The sequence below is a fragment of the Acanthochromis polyacanthus genome, chromosome 8 (genome assembly GCF_021347895.1).
Source record: "Acanthochromis polyacanthus isolate Apoly-LR-REF ecotype Palm Island chromosome 8, KAUST_Apoly_ChrSc, whole genome shotgun sequence".
NCBI classification, from domain to species: Eukaryota; Metazoa; Chordata; class Actinopteri; family Pomacentridae; genus Acanthochromis; species Acanthochromis polyacanthus.
Window position 1 is genome coordinate 39,611,264 of NC_067120.1, and position 23,752 is coordinate 39,635,015.

The window sequence follows — 23,752 nt, forward strand, 5'->3', positions numbered from 1 at the left end:
GTTTGATTTTGTTGCCAAAGAATAATTCTCCTTTATTTTGTTTGGCTAAATACGGAGTCACTTTGAAAGGTTTTCATTTTGAAGATAATTTTTGAGACGTTTTGTGTAATTTTGGTCACATTTTGTCATTTCAAGCATTTTTTGAGCCGTTTTTGGATAAATTCTGCGTCATTTTAGACAATTTTCATGTAATTTGACCATTTTTTAAGAAAAACACATTTGATTTGTGTGAAAGACTGACATCAGATCAGTTTAACATCCATCCAGGTGTCACAACCTGAAGCAAAAATGTAAACAAATGGACAAACTCCAAGATATTTTGGACAAATTTGAGTACTTTTGGACAACTTTCATGCAATTTTAAACAATTTGTCAGAACTCTGGAGACAATTTCAAGAAATTTGGAACAATTTTCATTTAATTTTGGACAACTTTCATGTCATTTGACTCATTTTTAATGGTTGTAAAACACATTTAAACTCAGTTAAAACTGACACTAGATCAGTCTTACATCCATCCAGATGTCACAGTCTAAAGACAATTGAAATTTGACCAATTTTGGACAATTTCTGCATCATTCTGGGGAAATACTGAGTCATTTTGAAAGGTTTTTTGTCTTTTTTTGACAAATTTGTATAAATTGGGGTAATTTTTTGTAATATTGAACACCTTTTAACACTTTATTGAGCTGTTTTTGAAAAATATTGAGAAATTTGGGACGATTTTTACATCATTTAAGACAACTTTCCCATAATTTGATCAATTTTTAATAAAAAAATCACATTTGATTTATGTTAAATACTGCAACCAGGTCAGTTTTGCTTCCATTTAGGTGTTACATCCTCAAGCAAAAATGTAAACAAATGGTCAAATTCCAAGATATTTCGGCCAAATTTGAGTACTTTTGGACAACTTTCATGCAATTTTGAACAATTTGTGAGTACTTTTGGCTTGTTTCTGAGAAATTTAGAGAAATTTGGGACAATTTTCATTTAATGCTTAGAAATGTTTTCATTTCCAGATCAGTTTTACATCCATGCAGGTGTCCCAGTCTGAAGATAATCAATATCTGACCATTTCTGAGTCATTTGGTGGAAATACTGAGCCATTTTGAAAGGTTTTTTGTAATTCTTTGGACAGATTTCAATAATCTGTGAACAGTTTTGTTTATTTTGGACATCTTTCATCATTTTGAGCAGGTTTTTTTCAGCATGCCTCTCTCAAATATCACACTGTAAGCTTTGTCTTTAAGTTCGTTTGTGGTAGAATCACCCATTTATGTGCCCAAATGTAAATGCTAAGCTAATTAGCAGAATGTAACTTACAGATTCAAACTGCCTCCCCACCAACATTTGTGAACATGGAGCTTCTACTCTAATATTTCCATATCAGGAGACAAATGTGAAGACAGAAACTGAGCATTCTGGCAGTAATTTTCTAGATCATGTAGTTATACTTCTGTTAAAACATGTCAGGATTTCTCTGCGATACTGTAGAAAATAGCAGAGTGTTTTAATCTCCTGAGATCCAGCTGCAGAGACACGACTGTGATTGTCTGAACCAAACAGTAGATTGTGTGAGTGAGTGTTTGTGTTCACAGCTCGGTCTAAGCAGGCAGACCCCCTGAGTAAATATGGAGAGCTGCTGATAACATTCATTTCACTGTTACAAGGACACATACAGTACACAGAGCGGGCTGTAATGGAACGATAACTTATTGTGTTGGGTGTGTGATTCTAACATAGTGGAGCGTTTCATAGCAGCAGAAATGATGTTTCCTACTTTATAAAATGAAGTTCTTCTTAGTGGAGAACCAAAACCACAGAATTTGTTGCATTTGACTTTTACCTTTAATATGATTATGATTGTTTATATTTTTATACTCTACTTAGGCTTTTTATCCCCCACCTCCACGAAGTGGAAAAGGGGGATATAGGTTTGGCCTCTGTCCGTCCGTCCGTCCGTCTGAGATGAAGGGGACAGCTTTTCTTGGAAACTATTACAGCTAGGATTACAAAATTTAGTGTGTAGCTTCACACCATGGACACCTTGATCAAGTTTGAAAATGAGACCTGTGCGATAATATTTAAGAGTTATGGCCCTTTATCACTATTTTGGATATAGACTCATAGACATCACATGTGGCGGGGGATATTGATGACCATCTTATTACTCTTTTTTTTATTGTAAATACCAGTAATTTTGCACCTTGTTTTTTCAAATAGCATGATTTGCACGTTTCGGGCATCTTCTCTTGCACATTAGTTTCCTAATGTGCAAATGTTTAAAATCCATGAAACATTTCTCATAAAAGGGAGAAAAATAAACCACTAAAGAATGCCCCAGGAATGCAAACTGATTTTTATTTTCTGTCGCTAATGTTGCATTTTTCCTTAAAGTCTCTGGAACAAATGTGTAGAAGTCATTCTCTACAGATTACATGTGTCTAAAAGTTTTTATAGCTAAAGAAGAAAAACACATAAGTGTTATTTATTTCTGAAGTCTAATGTGTGAGCTGCTGGATGTCTTGAAGAGGATGAATAAAGTATTTTTCTATAATCCTAACCTTACCTATCTACTAACCAACAAACCTACCTACCTTCTAACCCAGCCAGCCTACCTTCCAACCAATTTACCTACCAACCTACCTGCTTATGTACCTACCTACCAAACTTCTAACCCTCCTACTTACCTCAGGGTTCCCACGCGTCCTGGAAAACCTGGAAAATGACTGACCAGTTTTCCAGTCATGGAAAACATATGGAAAATGAGGAAAAAAGGTCAAATGTCCTGGAAACGGTTAACTTTTCCTGGAGAAATATTTGTCCTCCCCCTGTCAATGTAAACGGGTTGCAAGTTATGCGCATGCATGTCTGTTGTCACCGTATTTTCTGGGTAACATTGAGGCATATAATATATATAAAATAGCGCTTCTCTGCTTCGAGCCAGTGCAGCGCCCCATGTGCCGCTACCAGCCAATCAAATTTGCATTCCCCTGAGTTGGCCGTAACTTGCGAGATGAAACACAACTCTGATATCGGCATAGCGGCGGCTTAACGGGTATGGGCCACGTTTCACTCAGTAGTTCACAGTTGTTTTATTGTCTGATAAAAATAAGGGAATGAAAACATTAGGAATTCTGTTGTGTGGGTGTTGTGACACCCGCACTTTTACTGAAACATCATTTCATCCCCCTCACTGCCGAGGTGTGTGGTGGTGTCCGCATAAACTACATCTTCCCACAACAGTTGAAGGTGCAGCTGAGCGTTTCATGTCTGAAATCAAACTTTCAGTCGATGACGCCGGTCAGCACCATAGAATACAGTCTATGGTCAACACAGATAAAGTCTGTCGCGAAAAGTCCGCCTGCCTGTGATGGTGACGTCACGGTGACATCACTCACTTCACCTCCTACGTCCTCCTACCTGATGACGTGTGTCTGTACCGAATGGAAATGTCCTGGAAAAGTCCTGGAAAATCATTTCGGGGAAAGAGTGGGAACCCTGTTACCTACCTTCCAAACAATCTACCTGTCTACGTATCTACCCACCTCCTTGTAACCTACCTACTTATCTACCTACAGACCCGGTTCCAGGTCCCGTCAGCGTTCTGACCCGGGTGATGCGTCTTGCCCAGCGGTTCCTGTTGGAGCCGATGAGCCGACAGCGGGTTGAAAACAAGAATCCACAAACACAAGCAAAGACCAGACAGAGGAGTCCTGCAGCCGCACGAGTCTTCAGGAGTCGGACTTCAGCTTCGTTACCGAAAACTCAGGTACAAATTCATGACTGCAGCTTATTTATTTAAAACCCTAAAAACTAGCTACTTCTCAAGAGAAAGCTCAGTGTGTATCGTGGTTTATGGAGACAAAATCGGATGTGCAGACTCTGATGTTCTGGACCTTTGCTTTGGTCCATTTTCTCTGACTGGATCTCTTCACATTTCAGTCCATTACGGCTCCACTACGGCGTCTCTTTGTGCCGTTTGTTTGGATTTTCCCGGTCAAATGAAGCTCTTCTGTTGATTCACGGTCGGTTTTCTCTGTGTGTTTTGGCCTTTCACCTCCACTGCAGCTCTCTGGGAGATTGCCGTTTGCCGCCCGCCACCTTTCTCAGCGTTTTGTTTTGCTATGAAAGTGACCAGGAGCAGTGTGAACAACGGGCCAAATGCTGCTGCCACACTTTGAACAGCTCCACTTAGAGCCCAGATCCCTCTGAAAGCAGACTGGGCAGCGACGCTCACTGAGCTGGCTTCTGATTTAAATCACGTTTGACACAGCAGAGCTTATTTCTGTTCTCACTGTGTTGCATAATATTTGGTGTTTGTTTCCTTCTGTGGACACTTTAAACAGAGACTGTTTCATTTCAGCTGCAGGGATGTGTTTATATGTTTTAAATTCTGTTCTTCTTTTTCTTCTCTTACTGGATTCTCAGAGAAACGCTCTCATTTGACCTGCTCTACAGTTGTATGTACAAGAGAGGTTGAAGAATTTATAATATAATTCCCTTGCTGTGATCACCTGAGTAATGATGCTTTTCCCCACAGTTTTGACTGGTGATAAGCAGGAGTGTTTCCTCCTGTTTGCTCTCAGTTACATCAGTGTGATGAACAGCTGCAGCCGTGGGTTAGGGATGACTGGCAGATGGGATTGGATCGTCACCACAGGACTTTTTATTGATGACATGTAAACATATTGTTCACACAGTTTCTAGAACAAGCAGCGTGTGACGGTCCTCTGGGTGACGATACTTCCTCGTCTTTCATCCTCCTGCCCTTTGCCACGCTCGGCTCATTTTACCATCCATCATCCTGCTCTCCTCTTCCATCCTTTTTTTCCTGGATTGTTTGCTTCCCATGTTGTTTCCCCAAACGCCTGGTGTGATTTTTACAGATCTAAAGGCCCACACGTAATGAGGTTTTCAGGAGGGGCTGGACGTGATTCTCTGAGGTGAAGCCAAAAAACAGATGCTGGGCTGCATCCAGACAGTAATTAAAACACATTCTTAATAATGATCTTGTTGATGCTGTTTCACCACACCAGTCTGATGAGGAGAGAAAACAGGACACACCTCCAGACTGTGATGGAACGCTCCATCAGTTGGTTTCTGGTCGGATAAATACTCTGCCATCCTTTGTTTGTTCTTTCAGATCGGGTTGAGGAGGCGGAGCCAGCAGCGAGGTGGAGCCCATCAGCCAATGGGGCAGGGGGGCAGCGGTGATGTCACTGCCAGAGATGACAGGTGAGGACAGAGTTTAAACATTGCAAAGCAAAACATGACAAACCTGCACTCAGTCATGTCAACAGCTCCTGCAGAAGAGGTTTTTATTTACTTTTCACTGCCGGTTAGAAAACTGCTCACAAAGATGAGCCTCTGTGGGCTTCTTAAAGGTTGGAGGGAATCCATTTTTATTTTGTATTGTGCTGTTTATAAACTCAGAGGTGTAAAACTAATGACTACACTAATTACTGAACTCCCAATAAAGCTGTTCTCATTTACAGATTTACCTGTTTGTTGTCAAACAGGAGAACGAGTAAGAAATGGTGACTATAAATCAGCCCATTAACACGACATGTTAACCAGCAGCCAAACTCACCAAACACAGGAGTTAAAAACAATGGTTGTGCCAAGAATTCACACGGACCTCCATGTAAAATAATTGATAATGCTAATGTAACTCTTACCGTACAGTTCTGTGTTACTGTGGTGGGTTTGGGTAGTAAAGGGGCACCATGACAAAGTCTTCTGGGACACTTAATGACCTCTGGGATCAATTATCTATTTCAGTGATAAACCTTTGTGATTCATATCATCAAAGCAATATCAGCATAAACCAAATGTCCTCAGTGCTCAGTTTGCATTGGAGGTTAATCAGTTATTGGCTGACAGTGCTGCATTTATCAAGAAAATCATTCAACTTCACTACTGAGGTTTAGATTCCTGCAGATACAAAACGGTTAAATCAGTTAAATGGTTCTTGATTAGTACTGAATCTCACCAAACAACGGCTGTGCTGGACTTAAATAAAAAGTTAGCAAACGTTGGCAATGGAAAACTGGTTTATTGTTAAGATAAGGAGGGAGTTTAGTGTTTGTTCATGCAGCTAAACTTTGTGTTTTCATCTCGTGGTTGTTTGCATGTGATGTGTTTTAATAAAACTATTGAACGTTATGATGAATAGTTTAATTATAGCTATTAATAAGGCGTATCTCTGGTATATATCTTGTTGTTTTCTTGCTTCAGGCCTCATAGACCAACAGTGAAGCATTTCATTTGCTCTTTGTGGTTTCATCAGTCTTTTTCTCTCCTTCTGTTTAATCACAGTCTCTCAGATTTCTAGGCCGACCTGTCTTTTTATTATCTCTTTTTCTTTAATGCTCACTGAAGCAGTCGGGTCTCTGATTCCCAGAATCCTTTAATATCCCCCTGCAGCCGCTCTGACTTACCTTTTGCATGATTCAATAACAAATTGGAATCTGAGATTGTGGCTTAGTCCTGAGGGTTTCTGTCACTCAGTCAGGCTGCTCAGAATGACTCATTTTTATGGCTGGATGTGCACAAACTTATTTCACTTTATTGTGGTTGCTCCTTTCCTGTATCTTTTAGGGAATCTGCTGCCGGCATACTAAAGATTTTCCCACGCTTACAGATAAGTGTGTGTATGCAGGCAAGTCGGCCACAACTTAACGCATGACGCACATTTTAATTGGTTTCTTTCACGTGCGAATATGAGGAGAAACAGCAGCGAAGATGAGGGTGTCGTGCTGTCGTTGTGGCTCATTTCTAAAGTTGTGTAACTGCTGTTCCCTGCATTAGTCAGCTCTAACTGAGCACATGATCAAATGTTAGACTGGCTTTTAGCTTGGTTCATCGTGTAGCAGCTCATTTATTTACAAAAAATAGCAGCGTAACACTCCCATAAGAAGGATTCTGTCCATTATGTCATAATCATACAAATTAATATTGCATGTCTGGCTGTGGACAAACAACCTGATGATAGCAGTTTTTGTAAATCAGTGTTTTTCAACTCAACTTTTGAGCTCTGGACTTGACTATTAATGATAAACGTTAAGGTCAACATGCAGAAATAAGGACTTTTTTGTATTATTTTTACCCTTAATATTTTATTTTGCACATGATCATAGTTATTTAATCTTTAGCACTGGACAAGACAATTTTTCCAGGATATTACACAGTTCAAGTATTATAGGTTAGCTGTAGTCCGCCCGCAGGTGGACCTTCTTACCGTTTAATACTTGTATTAATACTTTAATACTGTAGAAACCTAAACACTTGGGCAGTTTATGCTGCCAACAGAGATCATTGTGGGGATTTAGCAACGGGCACCATGACAAAGACTTCTGTGACACTTAATGACCTCAAGACAACTAGGATAAAGTTCTACTATCCCAGCAAAGAACAAATGTCCTCAACTGATCAATTATTGATTAGCAGAGATACTAAAATACTGATCAGTTAAACACGCCTTGATCAGTTTCTAAACTGTCCCCTATTGATTAGACTAGACAGCCACCAGTGGGCTTTAGCAATAATTGGATTTTCTTAATATTTAGCGCAATAGCATTTTTTCTCGATATTACACACTTCAGGTATTATAGATTAGCTGTAGTTCCTGGTTGTGACACCAGGTGGACCTTCTTACTATTTCAGCGCTCAATTTAGACGGTCGCCAGGTCACCATTTGCGATGTTTTAAGTCGCAAATGGTGACCTGGCGACCGTCGAAATCGAGCGCTCGATCGAGCTGAACCGCCTATCATGTTTTCTTCATGGAGGCAGCCACTTTGTATGATGTCATCAACCTGCCATGATTCCCGGCGCTCGCGGTGACCTGGCGACTGTCTAAATCGAGCGCTGTATTTAATACTAGGATCAATACTTTAATACTGTTGAAATCTAAACGAGGAGAGAGCATCGTGGGGATTTAGCTAGCAACGGGCACCATGATAAAGACTTCTGTGATACTTAATGACCTCAAGCCAACCAGGATAAAGTTCTACTATCCCTGTGATGGCGCCTATCATCAAAGAAATGTCAGCAAAGAACAAATGTCCTCAGTTAATCAATTATTGATCGGCAGAGCTACTAAAATACCGGCCAGTTAAGCATTCCTTGATGAGTATTGAAACCGTTCCCAACTGATTGCACTAGAGAACCACCTGTGGATCTTCTAGCACTTTAAGAAATCTGCATGAATTTCAGCTAAGATCTTTAAACTGCAGGAATTCTAGCGTTGTTTTGGAGCAGCTGAAGTTGCTTTAATTTTGCCCTGATTGTTAAATACGGTCCAGTTTGGTGCATCACATTCAGCTGTACGTCCTTTTGTTAAACTCAGTTTATTAATATTTTACTGGTAGAATCGTCCATCTATCCATCTACTCATCTATTCATCTGTTCATCCATGTATCCATCCATCCATCTATATATCCATCTACTCATCTATCTATCCATCTATCTATCCATCTATCCATCTATCTATCCATCTATCCATCCATCTATCTATCCATCCATCTACTCCACGACGTCTTCAGGTACCAGCTGGTTCTCAAGCAGGAAGGAGAATTTCACAACAGCTTTCTAATCCTGTCATTGTAATGTTGTTTCTTCCTCTGACACACACACACACACACACACACACACACACACACACTCTCTCTCTCTCTCTCTCTCTCACTCTCTCTCTCTCTCTCTCTCTCTCTCTCTCTCTCTCTCTCTCTCTCTCTCTCTCTCTCTCTCTCTCTCTCTCTCTCTCTCACTCGTCTGAAGCATGCCTGTCATTCCTCTCAGCTCTGCTCTCTGTGTCAAGTGGTTTTAAGTTGTTTTAAGCGGGCTGGGGGTCACAGAGGTCACAGAGGTCACCAGAGGTCACTGCAGGGATTATTGTAATTGGGTGTTAAATTCGTGTTCGAGGACAGAATCAGACAAATCCTCTCTGCCAGGTGCTGAAAACTGACTTTATCTGCAGAGGGAAACCAAATAGAGCAGCAGAGTGAAAATAAACAGAGAAAGTGGAACATGATTGATCCTTCCTGTTCAGGAATCAGACTTTATTTATGGAGCAGTTATCAGACAAATTAAATGCAACTCAAAGGAATAACAGCCCCCAAGATCATGTTGGAAAAATGTAGAAAAATTAATCTAATGGAGTAATAAATTAATAAAATCAATCAAAATGTATCTAGAAGTAAAAAAATAAAATAGACCAAGAACCATGGGGATTGAGGAACTGAGAAAAGGAGATAAAATAAAATAGGATGAAATAAAGAAAATTAAATATAAAAAATATCCATGATTAAAGCATAGATAACTATATAGGTGAAGGGCCAAATAGAAGTAAAAATTCATAAAAACTAAATTATGAAATCAAAGTAATACACAATACATTCAATAAACTAAAATATGTAAATGAGTAGATTTTTAGAAAAAAATATAAATACAATTAGTTTTAAATAAATAATTGTAGGTAATCAACATGTAAATATAGAGAAAAATTAATTATTTTTGTTTTAACAAGTAGTGCATACATTAAATCTAACTAATCAAAGTGGAAATATTTGAATAAATAAAAATAGTTCTACAATTAATAAATTAATTAAATCGATCAAAATGTGAATAAATAAATACATAAATACATAAAAATAGTTGTAAAGGAGTAATAAATAATTAAAATCAATCAAATCAAAGTGTAAATATAGAAATAAATTAGATTTGTTCTAAATTAACAAGAAATTATTAAATATTTATTAAAAAAATCTAAATGTAAATATATAAATAAAAATTGTTCTAAATGAATAATAGATATTAATCTGTTAAATAAACCAAAATGTAAATATATAAATGAAAATATTTCTAAATCCGTAATAAATTAATAAAAATCTGTTAAATAGTTGTAATGTGAATATATGAATAAAAATAGTTCTAAATCAGTAAGAAGTTAAATAAAACTAATCGTATCAAAATGTAAATACATAAATAAAGACTAAAAGTAGTTCTAAAGGACTAATAAATTAGTGCATTAAATTATATAAATAACATTGTAAATATAGAAATACAATGGTCCTAAATTAGTACTAAATTAATAAAATCAATCATAAGCCTGATTAAAGCATTTCATTTTGAGTTTATCTTTACAAACATCAACAGTTCAGGGAGCGCTTCACATTTAGTAATTTTTTTACAGCAATATTTATAACAAATTATACTAGAGTATTTCACAGAGATGTTACATCTGACAGAGTTAAAAAGAGTTTTTCTATCATGTGGTTCAGGTGATTTATCACAATAATAATAATAATAATTACTAAATAAAATAATCACATTTACAGAGGAAGCTTTGTGTGATAAAGCTCAGTTATGATTCTGTCTCATTTTCCCAGCATTCAGTGGAAAACATCCAGAAACCTGCAGAAACTAGAATCAGTGCAGAATTTAATCCTCATCCGGTTCTTCTTGTCCTCCTCTCTGTTTTCATGTCTGAGTCCCTCTGAGGGCTGCTGGGAAACACAAGAATCCATTTTTAACGAGGTTTTGTTTAGACTGTTTCTAAAATTTAGTAGAAGTCACGTTTAAATCAGAAACGCTGAACAGTTTTCTGTCCTCCTGAGGACTAAAAACAACCTGAGAGGATCAGATTCTTCCTGTATAAAAACAAATAAGGCTGCAGTGGAAGTCATTTAAACAGAAGTCGTGTCAGACATCACTAATTTAAAGGATGGGCTGAGCTGCCCAGATGTTCACGTCTTCCATTTATTTACAGCTGAATCTGACTTTAAATATTTTAATCACTTCTGACGCTGTTGTTCAAACGTTCACTGACAGAAGATAAAACTTTATTTATCAGAAAACCACTCATCAGAAGACATGCGGTACCTAAAGACTAAATGGAACAGGAAGTTTTTCACCGTGTACCAGAACACTGTGATTTAATTTAGTTTTTATGAGTAGTAACTGTCCAACTCACAACACACCTGAAAGAAGCTCTGCAGCCAGAAAAAACAGAATGACAAAACATGAGAGATGTAGCGACTAAGACTTAAAACAGTGAGATATGAGGACGATACGCATAAATAGTGAAATATAATAAGTAAAGGCTGGAATAGAAGAGTAAAATATGACACGAGTAATTATATGGGAATAATAATTAATGTCACATGTGATGATGAAAAAATGAAATATTGTATTTGCACCTGAAATATTACACATTTTGACAAAGTTGTACGTGAAAGTGAAATATTACAGCTGAAAAATGAAAATATGAAATAGTGCACATGAAATTAAACAATAATAAATATTTCACGTGAAATTAAATGAAAATATGGTGTTGCACAACAGATGAAATATAAATCTGAAATATTGCGCTTCAAGTGAAAGAAAATATAAAATAGTGCACACAAAATGAATGAATGAAATATTACACATGAAGTGAAATTAGGATACAAAGTGGTGCACATAAAATGAAAATATGAAATATTTCACATTAAATGTAATGACAGTATGAAATGCTGCACTGGAAATAGAAATGATTAAACGGTGCATATGAACTTCAAATGTTTGTTAGAGACGAGGCAGTGTGTAACCTGCAGCTCACCTGTCCTCACTGCAGCCCGGTAGTCTGTAAAAGGAGCTGTTCTAAATCAGTTTGGTGTGACACCAAAGAGCCAGCGCCTTCACTTGGTTTCTCTTGGTTTGTGTGAGGAGTGGTTATGTGTTTTGAGGGAGAGGGTAAATTCTAGAGTTTTGTGAGGGCTTATCTCCAAGGAAATGGTTGCGCTTAATATTTTCCCCCCACCAAACGATTCTACCTTTGTTTGAGGCCTCTTTCCTTTAGTTTGCTTTCTTCTAGTAAAATGAGTGGGTGGCTGTGGGGAGTCATAGCTCCACTCCACCTTTTAAACGCCTTATTTCTGTTTTTTTTTCTTTTTGTTACGTTCCCTGTCCTGATCCCTGTCCTTCACATCACTGACTTACAGGAACGTAACATATTGCACATGAAATAAAATGAAAATATGAAATACTGCACTTAAATGTACTTAAAATATGAAATGTTGCACATGAAATAAAATCCTACACACGACGTAGAAACTAATGTTGTACAACCTATTAGCAGTAATATTACAGTGAGATTTAACACGTCGTTTAGCTGTTATTAGCCTTTTATCTGACATCATAGGAAGACAATCATCAATGCCGGCCTCAGATCAGTCTGAGGGTTAGTTAGGTCACTCAGAGGTCAGGAGTCTCTTTATTTAAACTCCACGATGACGTGACGATCTACCAGAACAGCGTCACATATCTGACCTGTGCTGTAACCCACTGAACTTCTCTGCTGTTCTTTTGTCAGAACCGTTGTCAGACGTGTAGAATTTGTTAAGAAGCCGTCAGACTAAATCCAGAACGTCTCAACACTCTGCTCCTTTATCTCCCACAATGCACTGCTCTGCTGCCTGCCTCTGCAGGTTCCCTCTGATGCTGTCATCTCCAGGTCAGGACCCACATCTGTCATACGTGTTCTTCAGGGCACGGTTCAGCGTCATTTAACTTTACTGCCAGATATCATTTTACAAACTTCATTTTATTAGACAACGCTGCAGATTTGTCAGGTGGAGGAACTTGATTCTGACTTACAGTAGATATAAAAGTCCACACATCCTGTTAAAATGAGACCAAAATCAATCATTTCACAACTTGTTCCACCTCTAATGTGACCGAATAATAACCTGTATAACTCAACTGGAAAACAAACTGAAACCTTTTAACAAATTCTGAATTATTTGGGCCAAATTCTGATTAATTCTGTAAAGGTTTTATGTAATTTTGGACTAATTTTAGTCATTTTGATCAAAATCTGATTAAGTTTGAATGAGTTATGAGTCATTTTGGAAAAATTTGAAGTCATTTTGGTCAAATTAATATGTAATTTTGGACACATTAAAGTCATTTTGAACACAATTTGTCATTTGGGCCAGATTCTAGGTCATTTTGGACAAATTTCAAGTCATAGTGGGCAAAGTTTGAGTCATTTTGAACATGCGTTGATTTGTTTTGGCTGAATTTTAAGTCATTTTGGTCAAATTCTGATTCATTTTGGACATGGCTTTAGTCATGTTGGACAAATGTTTAGTCATTTGGAACACATTTCATTCATTTTGAATGACTTTTGAGTCAAGTGTGAGTGCATAAAGCCTCTTGTGCTCACTCCAACAGCTAACAGTAGAATGTTTGGTGAGTTTCATTTGTGGTTCAGACATTTTAGAGTTTATCAGAAGCAGCTGTAGAAAGTAAATAAACCTGATGGACTGAGAGGTAGCTGCTCATTCTGTACAGTAGGAAACATCCTCATAGTTTTACAGACTTTATTTTATACCTTCAAGTTTATAAAACATAGAAAACACAACAAAAGCAGATTTCCACCATGTGAGACCTTTAGTCTAAAGCTTGGTAGTGCTTTATCACAGTAGTGTTTCTGCTTTCATGCTGGTATTTTAATGCTGATTATGAATTTTGAGTGTGTTTGTGTGCAAAACTGCATTAATTTACATGTAGTAGTAAACTGGTATGTAATGCTGGGAAGCAGCCAGATCCTGACGTGTGTGGGGGGGGAGTTTTCTAACCCTCCTACCAGCATTATGTCTTGTAGATACATCACTCTACACCACATCTCTGCCTGTTAATCCCCTGCTGTAGATTCCTGCAGTGTCACTCTTCCCTGCTCTGTTCTGAACCTGATGCAGGTGTTTCCTGTTCTGCATCGACACCTGAGGATAAAGAGAAAATCACCAACAGTGCAAACACAGTCGTAATCCCATCGAGGGTTGGGGGGAGGTGACGACGTAGAGGAACGCATTTATTATCTCCCCTCGTTGCTGCTGCTGTTGTGTATTTATTGTTACGTAAAAGAAAGGGCTGAGTCAGAATGTGTGGATTTACTGTTTAAAGCTGCTGTGTCTGAATTCCACTGTTTAGAATCTCTCCAGCAGTCATTTTAGTCATGTACCTGCAGTATGTTTACATGAGAATAGTTAGCTGCATTATTGTATTAAGAATGTGTACGTATCAATGAACAAACAAAAACTCCATAATTCCTTAGTGATCTAGAGATCTGTGCACACGGAGCTATGTGCAGCATAAAAATGACATCATTTGGTTTCAACTTTATTCTTTCACCTCTTATAGCCATTTTCCAAGTGAGGCGTTTATGGAATGTTAGTAAATCACAGTGTCTAAAAAAGACAAAGAAAACGAAGACAGTGAAAAAGAAAGCAAAGACAATGTTTTAAACGACAAAATGGACGATGAAGAAGATGACAAAGATGAAGACGACAACAAAGACTAAGAAAATGATGAAGACGACAAAATGGATAACAAAGAAGACGAAGACGAAGCTGACGTTGAAAATTACCAAATGGGCGATGATGACAATGCCGATGAAAAGATAAAGAAGACAACTACAAAAAAAGATGACAACAAAGAAAGCGATGACGTAGAAGACGACGTAGAAGATGAAAACAACAGAGACGATGAGGGAGACAACAAAGAAAAAGATGAAGACGAAGAAGAAGACGCAGAAGACGACGAATACAAAGATGACAAAGAAGAGCATGACATAAAAGACAATGACCACAAAGAAGATGAAGAAGACGACAAATAGGAAGAGGATGAAAGAAGACGATGACGTAGAACATGGAGACGACAAAGTAGATGAAGACGATGAAGTACAACCTGATAAAGAAGACAAAGATTTAGAACACGAAGACAAACACGAAGTAGAAAAAGACAGAAATCAAAGAAGTGAACAATAAAAACTATTGAAATCAAACGTTCAAACTATAGAACTGGTCAAACTCATTCCATCAGTCGAGTAAAAGGCATATGATATGACTGAATCTTAAAATGCCATTTAAAAAAGATCCTGAGTTTTCCTGCCTGTTAGTAATGACACAACTGGTGATCATTAATCATTAATATATTCATACATTTCATTTTATTGCAGATATCCGTTCACTGTCGGTGCAAAACAACAGTGTAAATGAAGACAAGCATCTATCAGGATGTAATGTTGATTAATACCTGGACCTAAACAGGACTGAGGAGGTTCAACCAGCTGAGGAACTTTTTCTGGATTCTTTCTGTTTCCAGATCAGAACAAACCCATCAGAAGTCGGGTACCGGACCTGTTGGCAAGGTCAACCATCGCCGTAGCAACCACAGCATCATCCACCACGTCAGAGCCAAATCTCTCCGTCTTGTACGAAACAAGAACCCATCGAACCAGAACCCTCCATCCTCCTCCCCCTCCTCCGTCCTGCCTTCGTCCCTTCGGTCCTCCAACCCTCCTCCATCTTCAAGTCCTCAAACTGTGGAGCAGCTGGACTCTCCAAAGACGGCTCTCATCAGGTAAAACACACCTTTAATGTCACCTGCTAATAGTTTGACAGCCGTTTCACCTCCTGTTGCTCTTCTTCCATCTTCCCAATAATAAATAAACATCAACAACTTCAGTCCCCCGAGTCAGAAAACCTAATTAGACATCACAGATTCAGAGACGTGATACTGCAGCTCCTTGAAAGTGTCGTCGGTGTTGAGCGCTAAACAGCCCAGAGCATGAAATTAACAGTTTAATTCAAGCACTAATTTGATATTTTCATTAAATCTCCTCCCTCTGGGACTGAATTATTTATCCTGCAGGGACTTCAAATGTACTGCGTACTAATGTTCATGTGCTCCGAAGTTCTTGAAAACTAAAAATCAAGATTTATGTGACTACACTCCGACTCCACCTGTGATTCTCGTTGACAGGAAGGTTAGCCTCATCTCTGTTGTGTCGTCTTGATGAATTCATCGATCAGAGTTTAATAGTTTCAACGCTACTAGCTAGAAGGCAAAATAGTCTTTTTCAACAAACATGTTCTGTCTACAATAACAAATCATATTTTTCTTCAGAGGCATACATTTTCATCTATTGGATGGATTTTAGACCTGCCACCATATCATGAAGACAAAGAGAAAATAAAACGCATAAAATGAAAAACAAACAACCACAACCTAAAATAATGAGATGGATGAGGTTCAACCTGTTAACTGCTGGAAGAGCAGTTTTGAGAACTTTGATCTTCCTCTCAGAGTGTTCGTCATCAGAGTCCAGCAGCATTCGCGTGGACATCTCCAGCTTCGACTTTTAAGTTCTGTTTTCTAACACGGGCGAAGTGAAGCGTGATGTCAGAGTTGGTAGTCAGCGTGATACAGCTGGGGGCAGGGGGGTATCCGAGTATTTGGATCTGAAAATTAATATTCGGTTACACCGCAATGACCGAAGATTTGGATATTCGGGTCCAGCCCTAGATTTTATGTCATTTTGTTGTGATTTTTGCATCAATGCTTGGTAATTCTGTTTGTTTTTGTGGGGATTTTGCGTCATATTGTGGTGTTTTTATGTCTTTTTCTGGTGATATTGTATCAGTTATTGATAATCTTATGTGTTTTTGTGGTGATTTTGCATCACTTCTCGGTAGTTTTGTCTTTTGTGGTGATCTTGCACCAACGTTTGTGAATTTTGTTGGTTTTTGTGGTGATTTTGTGTCCTTTGCGGTGTTTTTTTCATCTTTTTGTGGTGATTTTACGTCAAATATTGGTAATTTTGTGTGCTTTTGTAGTGATTTTACATCATTTTGTGGTGACCTTTAAAAGTCCAGAATACTCTGGATGTGATCAAACTTCATCTGAAAGCACAGCGAAGCCTTTGATCGGTTCTATGTGAGACAGAGTAAACAATGACCTAACACGTATAAGTTGTACACAAATATCACCAAATAAAAGACTGTGTAGCGACCTAATTATCTTAGTTTCACCAACCACTGTTTTTTGCCATCTCTGTCTACTTTATAGCGTGTCTAAACTAAATTAAATTAAATACGTAAATAGTCGTATCATCTGCGTATAACCGCACACTTAATTTGTGGTTTTAAATACTCCTCTTCAAAGCATCTTGTAGTGTGCATTACATCAAACAGAAACCCACCACATGCAAATATGACAAACAGTCAGCACCCACTGGTTTCAGTGTCTGTGGATTTGTCACAGTAGCTGGTAAGTTGGAGAACTTTCCTGGTAATTACGAGATCAGACCTGCCAAACGTCCCTTTTGTTTGTTCTTCTTTTAAGTGTACAGTTTCAATAACGAAAGGTGAAATGCTTGATACTGTAAAGTTTCTATGTCCCACAGATTCTCTTTACATACAAATGTTCAGTAAATAAACACAAACTTCCCCAAACAACAGATAAATAATGAAGAAAAGGACACTTGAGGGCTTGAAACGTTCTGAGCATTGATTTTTCCCAAAGCTCAACCTGCCAATGAAGCAGAAATCTTTCCACCTTTTCCTTTTTCCCTCGTCAGAGCAGAGCCGAGGCTTAAGTATGATATGAATTAGCATTATTGAGCTCAGATTTATTGACGTGGAAAACTGCTGACCTACAAATGAGGGACGATTCACAGTTTTCCTGTCAGATTCTTTCAGTTTAGTCTGACGTGAAAGTTTATAGTAGTTTGACTTAAATGTCTGTTACTGTTCCCCTTTTTAACAAGTAATGAAAGTTTCACAAAGATCCCAGAATAAGTCTTTGAATTTTGAGCTCAAAACACCAAAAAGATGGATCCTTTCTACATGACGGTAGAACTCGTGGTTTTAGTTCTGATCTTAAGCGACTGGTTTGACGTGATGTGAATGTATATGTTGCTTTGTGTTGGTTTTTAATCAATTATTGGTACTTTTGTGTATTTTTGCGGTGATTTTGCATCTATCAATGGTAATTTTGTGACTGTGTGGTGAATTTGCATATTTCTGTAGTGACTGTGCATCATTTAGTGCTGATTTTATGTCGTTTTGTGGCGATTCTTCACTTTTTTGTGGTGATTTTACATCAATTAGTGGTAATTTTGTGTTTTGTGGTGATCTTGCATCATTTAGTGGTGATTTTTTGTCGTTTTGTGGTGATTTTGTGTGTCGTAATGATAATTTAGATTTTTTTTGTAGTGATTTTGCATCTTTTAATGGTAATTTTGTGATTTTTGGGGGGGGGATTTTGCATTTTTTCTGCAGTGTTTTTGCATCATTTAGTGGTGATTTTGGTCTTTGTGGTGACTTTGCATCTATTAATGGTAACTTTGAGTCTTCTTGTGGTGATTTTGGATCTTTTTATAATGATTTTGCATCTGTTAATTGCAATTTTGTGTGTTTTTGTGGTGATTTTAGTGTGTTTTTGTGGTGACCTTTAAAAGTTCAGAGAAATACTTTGGATGTTATAAAAGTTTATCTGAAAGCACAGTGAAAATACGTGTAGACTTTAGCTTTTTGTTTCAGTTGTGTATCAGACAGAGTAAACAATGACCCAACACGTACAAGTTGTACACAAATATGACCAAATAAAAGGCTCTGTCTCCTGGTTACCTGCTTCATTAGTTTCAGTTTGTAAGTTTGACAGAATGTCCTTGTTCCTGCTGTATTTCCTTGTTGCTGCCATGTGGTTGTTGTGATTGTAAATAAACTGTTAGTGACACGTCTACATTCTGTTTATCAACCCTTTTATAGAGCAGTAATCAGTGATGCAGCCTCTTTGTCTCTTAATAAGGGCTTACCTTCTGTTCTCCTCACTGTACCTGAACAGACGGACATTGTTCAGTAACAACTGATGACAGGAAGTAGTGTCGTCATCGTCCAAACACATTCCTTCCCCGGCTGACTTTTAAATCTGATCACATTAATATTTATGGGACCACAGCGGTTAATCTTTCACCGCTGATGTGGGTCAAAATATTTTCACTCTGATGAATGTTTAGTGTCTCTGACTGTCATATTTTAACCACAGAAACTGACTCCCACCCATGGCCTGTAAACCGCAGGAGCGATCACAGCCGAGTGTTTACGGCGTCTCTGATGTGTTTATGAGGACAGAAACTCCTCCTGGTGTGTGTTCCACGGCGCTCAGCAGCAGAGCAGGGCGGAGACGCTCTAAATAGATCAGCAGTTTCCGGTTCGGTCGGTTCCACACCTTCTGTACGAGACGTTCCTCCCACTGGGCTCATGGAAAGATTCTGACAGCAGAAACACCAGCAGGTTCTTTTTATTCTGCTAGTAGATGGACAGGAGGAAGTTTAAGTTTTAGCCCAAGAAAACAACAAGGGTGTTGGTATTATGCTTTTCTAAAATAGTAATAAATGGATAAAAACATCAATTAAACACACATTCTGACTCCAACACACAAAGTCACACCTATGGTCAACGTATCGACAACAAACTGCATGTTGTCATCGGTTTGCATCTTTTCTCAGTGATTTTTTTGTGGTGATTTTATGTGTTTTTGTGGTGATTTTTGCGTTTTCCTGTCGTGATTTTGCATCACATTGTAGTGATTTTGTGACTTTTTGTGGTCATTTTGCATCACTCAGTGCTGATTGTGCATATTATTGTGGGGGTTTTGGTTCTTTGTGGGCTCATTTTGCATCATTTTGTGTTGATTTAGCAACTTTTAGGGATAATTTCATGTCTTTCTGTGATAATGAAGCCTGTATTTCTGGTTATTTTGCGTATCTTGGTGGTGATTTTGCATCATTTAATGGTAATTTTGTCACTTTTTGTCTGGATTTTGCAACTTTTCTGCTGATTTTCTATCATTTATTGGTGATCATATATCTGTTTGTGGTGATTTCATGTCTTTTTGTGATAAGATAGCTTGTATTTGTGGTGATTTTGCTTTTTCCTGTAGTGATCTTGCATCATGTTGTAGTGATTTTGTGTCTTTTTGTGGTGATTTTACATCATTTAGTGGTGATTTTGTGTCTTTTTGTGGTGATTTTACATCATTTAGTGGTGATTTTATGTCTTTTTGTGGTGATTTTTCATCTTTTAATTGTAATTCTGCATATTTTTCTGGTGGTTGTGCATCATTTAGTGGTTTAGTGAGTTTTGGTGGTGGTTTTTCATCTTTTTGTGGTTTTTGCATCATTTATTGCTGGGTTTTTTTTTGTCTTTTTGTGGTGATTTTGCATCATTTAGTGGTGATTTTATGTCTTTTTGTGGTGATTTTTCATCTTTTAATTGTAATTCTGCATATTTTTCTGGTGGTTGTGCATCATTTAGTGGTTTAGTGAGTTTTGGTGGTGGTTTTTCATCTTTTTGTGGTTTTTGCATCATTTATTGCTGGGGTTTTTTTTGTCTTTTTGTGGTGATTTTGCATCATTTTGTGGTGATTTTTACATCTTTAAATGATAATATTGCATCATTTTTGTGATGATTTTGCATCTATTAATGGTGATTTTGTATCTTTTTTGGTGATTTTGTGTTTTTGTGATGATTTTGTATTTTTTAAAGATAATTTGGAATCTTTTCCTGGTGGTTTTGCATCTGTTAGTGATGATTTTATGTCTTTTTGTGGCAATTTAGCAACTATTAATGGGGATTTTGCATCATTTTGTGGTGATTTTGTCTTTTTGTAGTGATTTTGCCTTTTTTATGATTATTTGGTGCCTTTCTGTGATAATTTTGCATCTTTTTATCAGGATTTCATCTCTTTCTATGATAATATAATCCGTATTTGTAGTCATTTTGCACCTATTAATGTTAATTTTCTGTCTCTTAGTGGTGATGTTGCATCTTTTTGGACTTCTCTACAGAATTGTAGACTAGAAGTCGAGCTAGCTGCTGCTTTTAGATGTTTTTAGAGGATCTACATGTTGGTTGTCGGGCTGTTTGTGAAGTTTCCAGAACCAGTGATGATTTCTTTGAGCTGTATAAATGTTCAGTAGACGTTAAGTCCGTCTGCTTTAGGCTAGAGTTTGCTGTTGGTGAACCTTCTGTGACTTCATCACTGACTGATGATCAGTTGTTGTGTTTTTTGTGGGAGTGGAGGAAACACGACGACACTCAGGAAGATGAGCTCAGCTTCACGTTATCGCTCCCACACCAGAATTACTTTTCCACTTTCAGGTCAGTGAATCAGAGCAGCCAGTTTCCTGATGCATTTAAAGTGCAGAAGGAGATTTGTTGTGCAGTAAATTTGGACGGCAGAACCTTCAGCTGACGGAGGACAAAAAGCAATTTGGTGCTTTTCGTCTGCTGGAGATAAATTCTCACTTTGTTCCAGTAGAAACAAACAAAGCTGATCCAGCGTTCTGCAGAACGTTCTAGAACTTTTCTGCTGTTTTCATTCATTATCACCGTATTAAATTACATTTACACACATGACTGCCTGTATGAAGTCTAATTTTAGGAACATTGATATTTTTACCTATGTGTGTTGCAGAGATATTTTCAGTTGTTTTTACTTTTTTTGTAGGTTTTCATTGTTACAGTTCACCGTGTTTTTTTGTTTTTTTTGTTTCACCCCTGCTGCCAGATTTTCACAGTTGTTTCTATGTGGTATCTTGTTTTTTGTTGTTTGTTTTTGGTTTTGATCAGTATTGCACCCTTACTGCCAGATTTCTATATATCTTTATAATTATTTTTTTTTGGTTGTTACAGTCCACCATGTTGTGTGTTTTTCATCTCCAGTCTTACCAGTACCTTTAAACAGCTGTTTCTTCTTTCTAGGATCTTGTTTTTAGTTGTTAATCAGTACTTACCCTCTAGAGGACTGACTGCTGCTCTGCTCTTCTTCATGCGTGTGCAGCTGCCAGTAAAACATGTTGTGCTGCAGTCATTATAACCAGCTGAACCAGTAACACATATCTGCTCTGATAGCGTTGCATAAACATCTGGCTCTGCTGTTTAATTACATCATAAATTTAATTCTCAGTTCATCAAACAAACATGTCGACTAGTTCAGTCCAGCTACCATCTTTATTTTAATCCTTTTTATATCATATTAGAATCTAACAGATAAAAGCTGTAATTAAGACGTCGTCTTCACTAATTATTTATCCAGAAGTCCAGGCTTCATATTGAGGCCTGTTGTTGCAAAAACCACAAGTTTGTGTTTTTATCTGGACAATGATGTAGGGTTAGATTTAAAAAAAAAGATCTTATTATGGGATATTCCATTTTTATTTATATTTTTATTTTAGATTATTAGAATATTTTGTCCATTTTTATGATCTCATAGGTTTTTCCTTTATTATTATTATTATTGTTGTTTGTCGTATTCTCTTTTTTTCACCACTTATTTACTTTTTAGGGGTTTATTTTACTGATTTACTATTACTACTATTGTATTTCTAATTTTTGGAAAATATTTTACAATGCTTAACCTTATTTCACCACTTTTTAATTTATTCTTATTCTTATTATTCTTATCATTATGTTATTGTTAATTTTGTTCCTTTTTACCCTTTATTTACTTTTTTTTTTTTACTATTATTATCATTATTATTCTGTTTTTCTTATTTGTGTGTCTGTTTTCTTTTATTCCATTTTTTCTGTCCCTTCCTTGGACGTGACATTTCATTATTTTGCTGTTATTACTCATTTATTTTAAAAATGTTTTAGTATGATTAACTTTATTTCTCCACCTATTTATTTATTTAATGTGTTTCTGTTATATAATAAATATTTTTTTTTATAACTTTCTGTTCTTCTTATTAGATATAGAATATAAATACGTTATTGATTCCCAAGGGGACTTCCTATCAGTATTATATTATTTGTTGTATATTATAAAATCTTAATCTCTGAGATGTGATTACGATGCAGTAGAAGACGACAGTTTGTTGTTTTCGTGCAGTTGAAGATAAATTCTCACTTTCTACCTTTTTTCTGAAGAAAACTAATAAGATATGTGCAAAATGTTATTTACTTTCTTCTACTTTGGCTAAACAAGTCATAAAACACAGATTTGAGTCAATCTAAAGTTTATTTTCAGTTTTAATGTGACGCTGTGTTGGTCCAGACTGAATGAAAACGGTTGTTCTCTGACGACAAACGACGACTAAACTCACAACTGAAATCAAATAAAAGGGCAGAATGTAGTAAATGTAAGAGTAGCTGAGCGGGGTCATGCGTGCACTGAAAGTTGTTCCAGCAGCAGAACATATGTGACTCTGCAGTCTGCCAGAAGTGTTCTAGCTGCAAATAAAAAGCTGTCACCTGATCCTGCTGCTGGAGCTGCTGTCCGTCCTGTTCTCACCTCCTCCCGTCTGCACACGCTCCACATACGTGTGCAAACCTCACGTTGCACAAACGGCAGAGTTCAGGTTGTGTTTACATGCATGAAGACGCCGTGCAGCGGTCTGCAGCCACGCTCCACCTGAACCAGAAGCAGGTGTGGAGGCCTTACGTAACGGGACGGACGATCAAACGTCCTATTTACAGAAACAAAAGGACACATTGACTGCAGCGTCTGGTGCTCAGAGACCGCTTCAGTCCCCCGCTAACCACAAACACACCGACAACGGCCTCAGTCAGTGGAAAACAGTTCAGCAGGAAAAAACAATAACAGCCTGAGAATAACGTGCTGCATGGTACAGTCCTATAGAAGTGGTTTCATCTTTTTCTGGTGATTTTTCAGCTTTTAGTGAAGATTTTCTGTCATTTAGACGTGATTTTGCGTCGTTTTGTTGTGATTTCACGTCTGTGTGGTGATTTTTTTTTTTTTCCATTTAGTGGTAATTTTGCGTCTCTATTGGTGATTTTGTCTTGCTGGCCATTTTTTGTATTTTTCTTGTGATTTCACATCATTCAGCAATGATTTTGCATCTTTGTGTTGATTCTGTGTCTTTTAGTGGTGATTTTTCTTCTTTTTGTGTGC

General features: G+C 37.4%; 1 protein-coding gene across 2 annotated transcripts in view; it reads left to right on the forward strand.

Annotated features, from left to right (window-relative positions):
• The window catches only part of si:ch211-266k8.4 (carabin), a 96,660-nt gene that overhangs the window by 56,602 nt on the left and 16,306 nt on the right, over positions 1–23,752 (forward strand). The window contains exons 12-14 of one of the 2 annotated variants that reach the window (XM_022197330.2): positions 3,584–3,774; positions 5,149–5,240; positions 15,155–15,412. In XM_022197330.2, the coding sequence (XP_022053022.2) occupies positions 3,584–3,774; positions 5,149–5,240; positions 15,155–15,412 (541 nt within the window). The remainder of the gene's footprint in view (positions 1–3,583; positions 3,775–5,148; positions 5,241–15,154; positions 15,413–23,752) is intronic. The other variant, XM_051951859.1, reaches the window with a different exon arrangement.